At 67.4% G+C, this 13055-nt stretch overlaps 1 protein-coding gene across 3 annotated transcripts in view; it reads right to left on the bottom strand.

Annotated features, from left to right (window-relative positions):
• Positions 1–1170: 1170 nt before the first annotated feature.
• TCOF1 (treacle ribosome biogenesis factor 1) overlaps positions 1171–13055 on the bottom strand; it is a 32961-nt gene continuing 21076 nt past the window's right edge. For 2 of the 3 annotated variants that reach the window (XM_047779053.1, XM_047779055.1), the window contains exons 16-23: positions 12912–13049; positions 9617–9800; positions 8336–8457; positions 7112–7225; positions 6609–6840; positions 6181–6263; positions 5627–5807; positions 3224–4198 (exon numbers count right to left, since the gene is read on the bottom strand). In XM_047779053.1, coding sequence (XP_047635009.1) covers positions 3510–4198; positions 5627–5807; positions 6181–6263; positions 6609–6840; positions 7112–7225; positions 8336–8457; positions 9617–9800; positions 12912–13049 — 1743 coding nt within the window. In that variant the 3' untranslated portion in view covers positions 3224–3509. Of the gene's footprint in view, positions 1476–2106; positions 2150–2606; positions 2705–3223; positions 4199–5626; positions 5808–6180; positions 6264–6608; positions 6841–7111; positions 7226–8335; positions 8458–9616; positions 9801–12911; positions 13050–13055 lie in introns of those variants that run through there. The other variant, XM_047779054.1, reaches the window with a different exon arrangement.

The raw sequence follows: 13055 nt of genomic DNA, 5'->3' as shown, positions 1-13055 counted from the left end.
CCTGAGGCTCCGTCTGGTGGCTCTGGGCGTCTGGCTTGTTCGCTGGGGGCTGCTTGGAGGCCTCTGGTCTCCCTGGGGCGGGGGGGCAGCCCGAAGCCCCAGCGCAGGTGCCTGCAGGGCCGGCCGGGCCGTGCGGCTGCGTCTGTGGCCACGGACACACGGCTTCCACGGCTCAGGCACAGCAACTCCCTTTACCCTGACGGACGGACTCGCTCCCAGCTCTTCCAGCTCGCGTTGCTCTGGGTCCAGCCTCCATTCCCTCACGTCCCCGGGGTCACTTTTAACGACATCGTGAGTGCCGGGACAGGCTGGCAGCTGCACGGTCCGACGTCGGGACGGCCAGGAAGTGGGGGCTGTGGCCTGTGTCCCACTTTAAAGGGCAGCGGCTTGTTGCCAGGTGGTCACCAGTTCAGTGACAGCCATGTCTGAGCTTAGAGCCCAAGGCGACGCGGCTCTGCGGCCTGTTCTAGACCAGCGCCCCCGGGGAAGGCTGCTCCCGGGGACCCCAAGCTAAGGCACAGTCAGACGCCGCCAGGCTCTCCCAGGTGTCCACGGTTCGGCGCTGTGGCCACACGGCCGCTCGCTGTCCCCTGTAGGCCTCTCAGGGCCCGGAGGGAGCTCCGTGACCCGGGGCCACGTGCTGCTCTGGGCCCAGGGCCACGGGCCGCCAAGTCCTGTGGAGCCGCCCTGACCCACTGTTCGTGTCCCTCCGCCTCTCGCCTGCATGGGCACAGAACCCCTGTCACCGAGACGCGAGGGCCAGTCAGCCCTACCTGGTCCTCCTGCCCCTGGTGAGCCTGCCAGCCACGCTCCACCGGGCGCCACCCACCTCCCTCCCGAAGCAGACTCGGAGGCCATCCCCACCCCCTTCCTAGTCTTGCTTCTGGGTAGCGGCCCGAGGTTTCCCAGCATCTGCAACAACTCGGGCCGTTGCTGAGCCCTCCTTAGGCTAGACGCCGCCTCCTCCAGGAAGGCTTCTCCCGTCCAGTTCAGTACCGGGCCTTCCCCGAGTACCCCTCTGGCCAACTGGGTCTCACCGAACACGGCACCTCACGATCCGGGCGCGCAGAGTCCCGAACGAGCCCTGAGCCACGGGCGGCTCACCTCACACCTGCTCGGTGGCCCCTCCCGGGGACAGCGGTGGCCCAGCGGCCCTGGGGACGTGGCACCTAAACTTCAACAAGTCCTTTATTTGCCGAGTTCTTACAAAAAGCCCGCAAACGGACGGGCAGAGACAAGGACAAGCACCAGCTCGCGGGAGACCAGGGGCCGAGCTGCGTGGGGTCCGCGGGGCGGAGGCAGACAGTCCGGGGGCCTCAGAAGGAGGGCAGGTCACTTAAAAAAATAGCTCTATACTGTACACGTCTGCGTGAAGCGTCCTGTGCCCGAAGAGAAGCCGGGGCAGTGACGGGAGCCGGGGCGCTTCCTCCTCCTCCCCGGGCCGGCTCTGCAGGGCCCGCGCCGGCCGCTGCCGCCTGCGGAGGGAAGTTAAAGGCTCGATTCACCGCGCGGGGGCCGCGGGGAGAGGCGCGGGGCCGGCCACACTCGGCCGAGACCCCGGCAGAAGGCAAGAGCCCAACGCGAGCTTTCTCGACATCTCCCTCCATCAAGGAGAACAGAAGAAGAGCCACACCGGGCACCTCAGCGTCGGGGGGACCTGGGCCCAGATCCAGTCCCGGGCCGGTCCCCAGTTTGGGCCGCATCACCCCATTTACAGGTGGGGCCAGCTCGGCTCGGCCGAGCACGTACCCCCTTCACCACCGCCCAGGAAGCAGCAGCCGGGCTGATTCGGAGAAAACCCATGAGAAAGGCCCTCAAGTTACAAAACCCTAGAGGGATGGCAGGAGACAGGCCGAGCGGCCTCGGAGCCCGAGCCTCATCCGCACGTACGGGGGCCCCACCTGGGCGCCGGCCTGCCCTGCCCTGCGCTGCTGTCCGGCAGGACCCCCTGGAGGCTGCGGCTCCCCGCTGACCTCCGGGAGCGGACCCTTCCTCGCTCACCCTTCCCCTGGGGCCACCCCACGGTCACCCTGGGGACTGGAGCCCGGGCTGCAGGGTCCCCCCCGCCAGAGGGATGGGCAGCAGGGCTCCGGGCTGGAGGCGTACCTGCCACCTGGCGTCCTCAGACGGTCTGCTCCGCCGTCTTCTTCTGCAAGGAGAGAGGGGTGAGTGGCTTCCCTACGAAGCACGGCCTGTCCAGGCCGCCCGCCCTGGAGGGGACGTGACAGCGCAGACGCTCGGCTCTTCCCGCCGCAGCGAGAACGGCAGCTGCGTGCGTGGAAGGGGCCGCAGCCCCGCTCGGCCCGCCAGCCCCCCCTGCCCGCCGGGGCCGACACAGCGGAGGGATGGTGTCCTCTCCCTGCAGACCTGCCACAGCCTCCCGGCCCCGCGCGCGCGACGGTCGGCATTTGTGACTGCGTGTGCATGTGTGACTGACTGCGTGTGTGCGCCCCTCTGTCTCTGCCTCCCGAGGACGTCCTTCTGCTTCACAGGACAGGCCACTGCCCCGGCTCCCACGCACAGACCTCCCTCAGCTGCACGGGCCGGGGCCGGGGCCGGGGCCGGGGCCCTTGTCTGGCCCGAGGCTTCTCTGGAATTCATCGTACCTTTTTCTTCTTTTTCTTCTGACAGGGCGAGTCGGGGGCTTTGGTTGGTGCCTTTTTTGCTTTCTTCTTCTTTTCCTTTTTTTCCTTGTCTTTTTTTTCTAAGGGAAGAAAATAAACTTGCTCAACAAGAGCCTTGTGGGTCAGCGTTGGGGACACATACAAGCCAGGGTTTCAGGGGCCCTAGAGCCACCGCCCGCCCCCCGCCAACCTTGGGAACCATCACGACTCAGGCCAGGCCTCTGCGACACCGGCCCTGGCCCTTGGACCCTCTCCTTGGGCCATCCAGACTATTAACCCGCTTGGCAAAACTTCAACACATTTTTTTTGGCTCTTCCACCTGCACTTGCGGCAGGTGGACGTTCCTGGGCAAGGAACCTCCCAGTCGCAAACTGCAGCTGTGACCTAGGCCTTAGCTGTGGCAATGCCTGGTCCTTAATCCGCTGTGCTACAGTGAGAACTCTGCTATACATTTATTTTAAAAAAATGCTTTTTTTTGGCCTTTTAGGGTGACGCCTATGGCATATGGAGGTTCCCAGGCCATAGCCACGCGGGATCTGAGCCACGTCTGCGACCTACACCACAGCTCACGGCAACGTGGGATCCTTGACCCACTAAGGGAGGCCAGGGATCAAACCCACGTCCTCACGAATACTAGGCGGATTCGTTTCCCGAGCCACGATGGGACTCCTGTGTGGACCTATTTTAACAGAACGCTTTCTATCTGCACACTGGGAATGAAACACCCGCCATTGCCCAGGCTGGCGTGAGGGTCGGAGGCGGCCCTGCACATGGGCCAGAGTGCAGAGCGCTGCTGTCCACGAGCTGAGACGCAGGTGCGTGGCTGCGGCACCCGTGAGGCTGCACACAGCTCCGTGAAAGGACATGCCCGGGGCTGCAGGCACCTCAGCCCCTGGGCAGTGGCGGCCCTGTGGTCCCGAACCTGGCTCTGGCTCTGCTGATCCTGCCCCGTGACCCTGGACAAGCCAGCCTCGGCCCCGTGCTGGCCGAGGGCTGCCCGCCCGCGTGGGGACAGCTCCCAGCAGGGCGGTGGGAACACTTACTCTTGTCAGGCTTCTTCTTCTCCTTCTTGCTCCTTGGGGCGCCCCGGTCTCCTCCCTCACCCTTCACCATCCCCGGCTCCCCTTCCTGTTTCTCCTTGGCCCCCTGGGAGCCGGGAGCCTCCTTCTCCTGCTTCTCCTTGCTGCCGCCGCCAGCCCTGTCCCTCTTGGGCTTCCCCTGGCAAGTCCTGGGGGCCTTGTCCGGGGAGACGGCACGCTCCCCGCCTTCCCCAGCCGCCAGCTGCTTCTTCTTCTTGCTCTTGGGGGCCTTTGCGGCCGTCTGGTCCTCCGACAGCTTCCGCTTGCGGCCCTTGCGGCGGCCTTCCCTGGCGGCATCGGCGGCCTTCCTCCTCTCCTGCTCCAGCAGCTCCGTCAGCACCTTGGCCACGGAGGCCTGCACGTGCGCCTCGCTCAGGGGCCAGGGTTCGCCCAGCAGCCGCCGGGCAATGTCATGCTGCAGAGCCAGCCTGGAGGCCTGGGGGCTCTCGGGCCCCTCCCGGGGCCTCTGCGGTGTGGCGCCAGCCTCTCCTCTGCCTGCGGAGAGAGGACCTGGGGTCACGGGTCCGGGAGAACTGGGGAGGACCTCGGGGGCTGCAAGCCGGGGCTCGGCGCAGAGCTGACCGTGGGGCCCTGGGCCTCCTCCTCACACTGGTCACCGAGTTCAGGCTGGGGATGCACAGAAACCCCACGATGTTCGCAAAGGCATGGATCTACCAACAAGGTCAAGGCTGAACAAGAGACACGGTGTCTTCTGTTCGGAGTCGGCATGGGGAGGCCGACCAGGCTCCGGGTCTGCCGGCCCAGGGGTGGCTTCCCTGTCTGTCAAACGACCGCCGAGCCCGCGCTCTAAGTCCGTCCGTCCGTCCCCAACACGGGGCCGCGCAGCTGGCGCACAGGTGCACACAGCGGGCCCACGGCCCTGCGTGGTGGGGCTCGGGTGCTGGTGGCAGACACGGCGGCCGGGCCAGCAGGTCTCCTGCCTCCAGCCCCCTGCTACAGCCACGTCTAGAGCCCTCATGCCTCTGCTGGCCTTCGACAGCTGCCGACTACCCGGGAGGAAGACCCTCTGCAGCCCCCACGTCTCCCTGCTGTAGCTGCCGCTCTGAGGAGCAAGTGAGCAGCACCGGCCGAGCTGCAGCGCATGTGCCCGGGATGCCGGCGTGGGGCTCAGCAGACGCCCCCACCCGCCTCAGGCCCCCAGGGGGCCTCAGGGCACATTCGGGAGGTGCTGGGGACTGCTCCCTGCGGAGCAGTTGGCACCGTAGCAGCTCGGGTGCCAGAGCCCTGGTGGCAGGGGAAGCGGGCAGACGGGGTCCCGGGGCAGATGCAGGCCCAGCTCTGTGCACCTGGCTCCTTAGCAAGGACAGGGGGCGGCGAGGAAAGGCTGAGGGGCAGGGCGGGGCTTGGCATCTTCCTCCCCTGCAACCCGGAGCGTCCCCTCCTGACACGTGTGCTTTCGTGCCCGCAGAGGCAGCGGCGGCTCCTGCCCTAAGCCAGGAGACCCGAGCACTCGGTTGCCTCCAAATGCCACGTGACTGCTTCCCACTGCGTCATTTTTTATGTGACGCCAGCTGGATGCATCAAGCCCTGCCCTGAATGGTTAAGGTACCGAGGCCCCGGGCAGCCACGAGCTTGTCTGAGGCGTGAGAGAGCATCGTCTATCACTGGGGGTCACTGCCACGTACTGGAGACCTCCCCACACGGGACCCCGCCTTCTGTCTGAGCCACCCTGCGTCCCTCCACCTGCACCCACCTGCCAAGGTGCACCTCCTCCAGGGCGCGGCCTCCCAGCGGGCGCCCACTTCCCACAGCGCGTGGGCCCCTCCCACTGCTGAGCACCCACCCTGATGTGGGGCGCCAGGCCCCACCTGGGGGCCCTGCTGGCAGACAGGACCACGCTGGGGGGTACTGCACGCGAGGGGGGAGGGGTCCACTGCCCTGTCCCTCCCGCCCTCGGCTCACCTGACTTTGGGGACGCGGTGCCTGCTGCTTTTGGGGCCTCGGCCCCCCGCTTGCCGCCTAGCGCATCTTTGGTGGCCGGAGGAGACGAAACTGAGGGGCTGGGGGCTGGTTTGGGAGTGGTCTTTGAAGACTGGGAGGTGCCTGGAGTCAGTCCAGGGGTCACATAACCTGAGAGGAGAGACTGAAGAAGCCCCGTGTGAAAGCTGCCAGGCTGCCCCCCTCAGCCTAGGGTGGCCCGTTAGGAGGACGGGGACCCCTGGGCAGGCGGCACATCGGCCGATCTTCACCGAGACACGTTTTAAACAGGAAGGTTTGCCATCCTATCACTGCTGCAAATGGAAAAGCACTAGCGCGCCACGTACAGACAATGACCGGAAAGGAAACCCCACCTGTCAACAATTTTATCTGGGGATCTCCTAAAATCAAGGTAAGCCTTGCTACAGACTCCGAGAGTCTGTTTCCCAAACCTCACGCTGAAAGGGGGCCTCGGGGAGGGCCAGCCTGGCTCCACGCAGACAGGACCCCCGCCAGGGCCCCCAGGAAGAGGAGGTTACCTGGGAAGGTGCCACCACGTCGTCGTCACTCGACTCTGCTGTGGTTTCTTCCACCAGGGTCTCGCTCCTGGCTGGGGCTGCACCTACCGGAGGAGCACAGGTGGCCTGCTGGAGTCCCGGGTACCCCTGCCAGCTGGGCACGGAGAGCCCTTTGGGGGGGTCCCGGGACAGCCTGGGCCCTGTGCGCAGCTTCATCTGCTCCCACTGCTCCTTCCCAGGTTAACTGCGACTCACAGCATTTCAGGTGAGGCAGCTGAATGCCAAAGCTTCGAATTCCCAGGGGAGGCGTGGCCCTGGGACCTGAGGGGTCAGTGACAGGAGCCTGAAGCCCAAAGGTGTCTGGCATCTCGTGGAGGCCCAGGCTGGCCACCGGATGAGTGGAGATGCAGAGCAGAGGCCTGAGCCTCAGGCTGCCCCAGGACCCTTACCCGGCCCGGGGGCCCCCGGGGCCACCCGGGGCCCCGCAGCGTCGTCCTCGCTCCCCGAAGAGCTGCTGCTGCTGCCATCCTCGCTGTCCTCTGATGTCCCAGAGGCCTTGGCCTTGGGGCGTTTTGAGGGAGGGGCTGCAGGAACCCCAGGCTTTCTGAGCTCGTTGGCCCCTCTGGTCTGTGCAGGGGCGCTCTGGGGACGTGTCGTGGGGAGTGTCCCCAGACCGTCGGTCTAGTTTGGAGAGAGAGCGGAAGGAACAATCAGGGGGCAGGATCAGGGCCTGCTGAGCAGCTCAGTCAAGGGCAGGCACCGTGTGACCTGCTCTGCACATGGGGCTCATTGAACCCCCGTGGCTGAGACGGGCGGCAGAAGCCGAGCAGGCGGGTGCGGGCACTAGGGCCCCCGGGCAGCTAGGTGCTGGTGCTGGGACCCAGGTCCCCCTGTGGTCTCGGACCACTGTGCCCTCCGCGCTGGGCCTGCCCACCCCCGCTGCCCAGCTCACCGCACACGAGGATGGGGTCCTGGCGGCAGCAGGGCGGCCCTCACTGGCTTTCTGGGCGAGGACCTTCAGGGCGGCCTGGGTCAGCGGGAGGTCAGCTGGGCTCCTCTTGGTCACCTGTCGGGGCCGAAGGCAGCCTAAGACTCCCAGGTCCTCCAGATGCCACCCAGGCCACCCGGGGCCAGTTCCTGCCCAGCAGGGGGAGGGACCCAGAGCTGCAGGAGGAAACGTGGGACCAAGGGGCACGGAGCACTGCCGCCACCTGGGCAGAAAGCGGGGCCGTGAGCTCCTCTCGTTCTCGGGCCCCAGGTCCCAAGGCCTGATGGGAGCCTTCACTGGGGAGGCCCTGGGCCTCTAGCCTGGCGGCTGCGACAGCCTCAGCGGTCTCCTGCTTCCCACAGCCGCCAGTAGCCAAGGAGAGAAGTGGCCGCGGGACCTTGCTGAGACCTGGGGGCTCAGCCCCGGCCGCTCCACCCTCCCCCGACTCCTGCACCCCAAGCACCTCCTCCGAGGTCCCCGCACCGGGTCCACCTGCCTGCCGTGCCCCCCGCGTGCCCAGGGAGGCCGGCCCGGGCTTTCTAAAGCGGGTCATCTCACTGTCCCCGCTGGTGAGGGCTTCCACTCCGGGTGTCCTCGTGTAGCGGCTGCCGCCTCGACCTGAGAGGTCCCCGAGCACAGGGACCCTCCTGCGGCCGCCGCACCCCGTGCCCGTGGGGACAGACGCTCAGCACCCCGGCCGGCTGAACGGCCAAGCGGAGGCAGGCCGTGGGGTGCGGGGAGCACAGCCTAGCCCCACTCAGCACCCGCGCCCCCAGGAAGCGCCTGTGGGCCGAGGCCTCCATGCAGAGGTGCCCTCTCTGAGGCGCCTTCTCGGAACGGGGCAGGGCGACGGGCCAGGACAACAGCGAGCCGCTGCCGCCCCGGAGCAGGGCTGGGAGCCAGGGCCCCGCTGCCGCCGCTGCCTGACCCTGGCCCTGGGTCCAGCCTCTCACTGAGGGAGAGGCCCAGGCTCCGCATTTGAGCGACGAGCTGTCAGCTCCTCGCTGCCAGGCTTCTGGGTGCCAGCAGGATCACAGCAGGAAGGACGACCCGAAGCAGGGAAGCCTGGGGCGCACGACCGGAGCAACCTTAGCGCGCCCGGGGAACAGCCCGGCTCAATGCCGGGGGGAGACCCAACCAAGAGCTTGCTGTTGGCAACGCTGCCAGGGCCCCTCGCCCGCCAGGTACCTGGGTGGCCGGCGCCTCCGGTTTCCTGCCTTCTGCCGCCCGCCCGGGCTCCTCGCCACTGCTGGTCCTGGGGGCCGTCCTCGGGGGCGCTGGGGGCGCGGTCGCCGAGCTGGTTCTGAGAGCTGAGAAGGAGTGGGACGGGGCACGTCAGGCGCAGAAGCCTGGCACGGCGCCCGCCCCCACGCCGGGGGGGGGAGACACGGCACCAGCCGCGGCCACGGGCAGAGGCCCCGTCCCAAGGGCCCGGCACAGCCCCGGCCTCCTGCCCCACGGCTCCGGCTTGACACAGCGCGGGAGCCGCACCCAAGCAGCCGCTCTGGCGCCCAGAGGGACCCGGCTGCCAGCGTGAGGCGGCACCTCGTGGGGTGAAGGTGGCTGCGCACCTGTGCGGTATGGTCTCGCCGCAAGGGCAGGGAGGGCTCACAGGGGTGACTCAGCAGCAGCGACTCTGGACACTGGGAGGACAGTCACGCTGTTTCTTTCAGGCTCATCCGCATTTTTTTTGTCTTTTTAGGACCACACCCTCAGCACATGGGGGTTCCTGGGCTAGGGGTCCAATTGGAGCGACAGCCGCCAGCCTACCCCCACAGCCACAGCTACGTCCGATCCAAGCCATGTCTGCGACCTACCCCACAGCTCACGGCAACACCGGATCCTTAACCCACAGAGCGAGGCCAGGGATCGAACCCGCATCCTCACGGATATTGGTTAAATTCGCTTCCCGCTGCGCCACAACAGGTGCACCTAGTATGTGTTTCCTAATGAGCCTACCCAGACCAGGTATTAACAGCCTCGTTAAAAGGTGTTCTACTACCAGTAACAGCAATTAACTGTTTTCCTGCTGTCACGGCGAGACCACGGGTTGTCAGAAGTCAGATATCCCAGATCTGGCCCCGTGTCCAGGCTCTTCCCTGCATGTCTCTCTTTAGGGGCCACCTCACCCCCGTACATGCCGCCAGGAGCAGGAGGCTCACTCCCTCACAGGCCTTCCCCCGCTCAGGCGTCGGAGGTCACAAGGCTCGTCCCTCCGACCATGGAGACGCCTGGTCCCTCGGCCTCCAGCCTCAGGCCCGGGTCCTGGCCTTTGGAGCCAGCCCCCCCATCAAGAGGAACCAAGCCTGGGCCCAGACCTGGCCCCCAGCGCCCCAGACCAGCAACTGGCTGGGACCCGGCCAGCGTCCCACGCGGCGTCTTCTGGCTCCTGGGCCCCAGGGGTGGGTGTGGGGGGCGTGCGTCTGGCAGTGGCAGCAGGGGGGTCGGCCCTGCGGGGCCCGAGCTCACCGGGGGCTGAGCGCTGCGTGGCGGGAACCACGTCCTCGTCCTCACTCTCAGAGGAGCTCCCAGCCGTGCTCTCTGAGGCCTGGGCCTTCCTCCCGGTGCTTGTAGCCTGGGCTTGGGCGAGGGTAGCAGCTGGGCCAGCTGGACTACGGTTAGGGTCGACAAAAATCAGAGGGGTTTTAATCACCTTGAAAGACAAAAACAGAACACAGCCCGCGGTGATTAACGGCTTGGCCGGGGGAAGGCGAGGGTGGGTGGGTGGCGGGGGGGGGGCAAAGAGCTCGGGGCAGCAGCAGGCGGCCGGGCCACTGCCAGCCGCCCCCTGGGCAGGAGCCAGCACAGCGCCTTGCGGCTCACAGGAGCCCATCTGATGCCACTGAACCCCGAGGTCAGCAGGCTTGGCACCCTTGTACAGACGGGAAGGCCACCAGCTCAGAGAGGGGAGGAGAGCCGCCCAAGGTCCCACAGCGTAGCCGAGGCTGAGCCAGAGCCAGACCTGCTGAGTGGGGCGCTCGGAGCCCCTGGCAGTCACTCATAATCGAGCGGCCCCTGCCCCCGAGATTCTGACGCCGCCACCCAAGGACGGCAGCCCATGTCTCCAACAGGTCAACTGCGTGGGCGACCAGCAATTAAGACCCAGGGGACCCCGCAGGCCTCATGCGGACTCTATGACCGCGCCAGAGGCAGAAAAGCTCATCCATGAGACAAGGGTGGAGACGGGGACGCTGACCGTGCGGGGCAACTTGTCAGGGATTTAAAAAAAGAGGAAGAGAAAAAGGGAAGCCCAGCGGGGCTGGGAGAGCAGGACTGCAGTTGGGAGCTGCTGCGGCTGCGGGCACCACGGGGGCCCTGGGCTCTCTCTCCGGGGCTGCTTTACACTGGCCAGCATGAGGCGCAGACAGCAGCGCTGCCCGCATGCTGCCTGCCTCCTGCCCGCGGCAGGAGGCCCCTGGCGAGCCTCTGCCCAAGGTCAGGCGCGCCCTCCACGGGGACCCAGGGCCAGCTGCCCGAGGGGGAAGCTCCACGGGGCTGGGCCCTTCCTCCCCTGCTGAGCTGCGGCTTCCAGAGCCTCCTCCCCGCGTGATGAGGAGAGCAGGACGGAGAGTGGGCGCGGGCCCCCAGCGGAGGAGATCTATATATACGTGAGAAGACAGAGGAACAGATTGTCGGGCGAGAGCGGCAGGAACCCACTGAGGCAAACGATGGCGTCTGGGCTGCTAAAAGCAGCAGAAGCCGCCCCCCGGCCGCCGCCCCCGCCTCTGGGGGGACAGGGCGGGGTGCAAGGGGACCGCGGCTGCGCCCAGAGCAGAGAGGTGACTTCAAGAGGTGGGCTGTGCTGCCCAGGGCGTGCAGGACACGCTTCTGGCCCCAGCTCGGTCCGGAGCTCCCTGTGCAGCCCAGCCCCCGTCTCCCACCTGCCCAAAGGGCCGTTAGCAGCCCCAGACTGGGCTCCATCCGCACAGGACCCCTGGTGGGCTCTGGAGACCACGAGACACAGCACACGCGAGGTGACAAGGTCAGAAGGGACTCCCTGGAAGTGAGGCCACCTGAGCATAACGGACGGTCCTCCCTGGAGGGCACAGGCAGGGAGGGCCCTCCTCCTACCGCAGGGTCTGACGCCTGCAGGACTAAGCCCCAGGGTCTGCCACCAGCCCCTGCCACCAGCCCACCGAACATCACCTCATGCCTGTGTGGGGCGCTGGGGGCAGGCTGGCCCAGCCGCGGACCCTGGGGTCATAGGACACAGCCCTGACTGCACCGAGCCCTGGAGGGTGGCGCTTCTGCAAAGCCTCTCCCAGAACGTCCCAGGGCCACCCTGCTCTTGGGGTTGTGGCCTGGAGCCTTAACGGCTCACCTGACCCCGGGGAGGGGGGAGAGGGGAGGGTGTCTTACCCCTGGGGCCGAGAAGGCGGAGGCTCTGAGAGGGCAAGGAGCCCCGCCCAGGGTGACCAGCAAGCCAGCCTCAGAGCCAAGGCCGGAAGCTCGTCCTCAGCAACCAGAAGCCCCTCCAGGACCAGCCAGGCCAGGCCTCTGATGCAGCCCTGGTTTACCTTCTTAGCTGCCGCCTCGTTCTGCCTCAGTGTGAACCTCTGAAGGCCGGGCCTGGTCTTTTAACTTGGTACCTGCCCGGCACGGACCTCCCCGTGGTATCCCAGAGCCCCCGGCCCCCGCGGGTGGGGCCTAAGGCACAGGGAGGGGGCCTGGGGCGCTCCCACCCTTCCCTCAGGATGCGCCAACAGTCAGCACTCGGGGCTCGGGGCTCGGGGCTCGGGGCTGAGCCTCCGGGGGCCCCACCGAGTGCTGACTGTCTCAAGAGGGACTCCAGAACCTTCGGGACTAACGTACCCATTAAATGGCTCAGCTTAAGCCGACGTTCGCCTGAGTTGGGTTAGTCCAGCCCCGCAGGGAAGGGCAGCTGCCGAGATCCTGCCCGGGGGGCGGTGGCCTCCAAGAAGCCCCACAGAGCGAGTGGCGGGGGGGGGGCACCCGTCTGTCCCCTGTGACAGCCACGTGACACTGGGGCAGCTCACCCATGTCTCTGGGCCTCACTCCCTTCTCCCCAAATGAGAATAAACGCAGCCCTGCTCTCTCGGGGCTGTTGGGGGAGTAAGCGCAGGACCCCAAGGACGGGGTGCCGCAGAGTCCCCGGCAGGCCCGCCCCTCCTTCTAATAAGCTGCGCTCATGCGGCGGGAGAGGCGGTGAACACCCCACACTGGGCTGGGCAACAGCGGCGGGCCTGCTCGGCCCCAGGGCATGGCACCTGCGGGAGGGGTGAGCAGAGCCGGCCCCGGGCTGGGCGCTCTGGACCACAGCGGCTCCGAAGGGCCCGGAGAAGCTTCTAGGAGCTTGGGGCTGGGGCTGGGGCTGGGGCTGGACCCGGGGGGGCTCCCCCCCGCCCACTGGGAGAGTCGGGGCGCGGGGGGCAGGTGTGGGGCAGGTGTGAGCCAGGCCCGAGGGATCCTGGCCCCGAACAGGACGCAGGGGCCAGCGCCTGCGCCTTTCCGGGCTGCGTGCGGGTTCTCAGAATGTGGGGAAACGGTTCCTGGCGCTTCGCCCCCGCCCCTCATCAGGCAGCACGCCGTGTCCCCGCGCCATCAAACAGGATGGTCACCCCGCCGGTTCCACTGGCCCTGCCGCCCACCTCCGCTCCACCGCACAGGGGACCGCATCCATGCGGAGCGGAGGGCTCGGCGACCCGAGAGGGGTGCGCGCAGGCCCCTGGGGTGGACCTGCCCGCCCCCGGCCGGCTCCCCCAGCTCAGAGCCCGAGCATCCTCAGGGCCAAGGCCCAGCCTACCTGGCTGGCCGGCAGCTCGTCGTCGCTGCTGGCGGAGGGCCCCTCGGCCTTCTCCTCCTTGGCCTTCTTCTGCTCGGCCTTCCCTGCTGAGGCCGTGGCGGCCGGTGGCCTGCCGCTGGCGGGGCTGCAGCCTCCTCCCTGCGG

The sequence above is a fragment of the Phacochoerus africanus genome, chromosome 4, assembly GCF_016906955.1.
Source record: "Phacochoerus africanus isolate WHEZ1 chromosome 4, ROS_Pafr_v1, whole genome shotgun sequence".
NCBI classification, from domain to species: Eukaryota; Metazoa; Chordata; class Mammalia; order Artiodactyla; family Suidae; genus Phacochoerus; species Phacochoerus africanus.
This window is presented reverse-complemented; position numbering and strand designations above follow the sequence as displayed.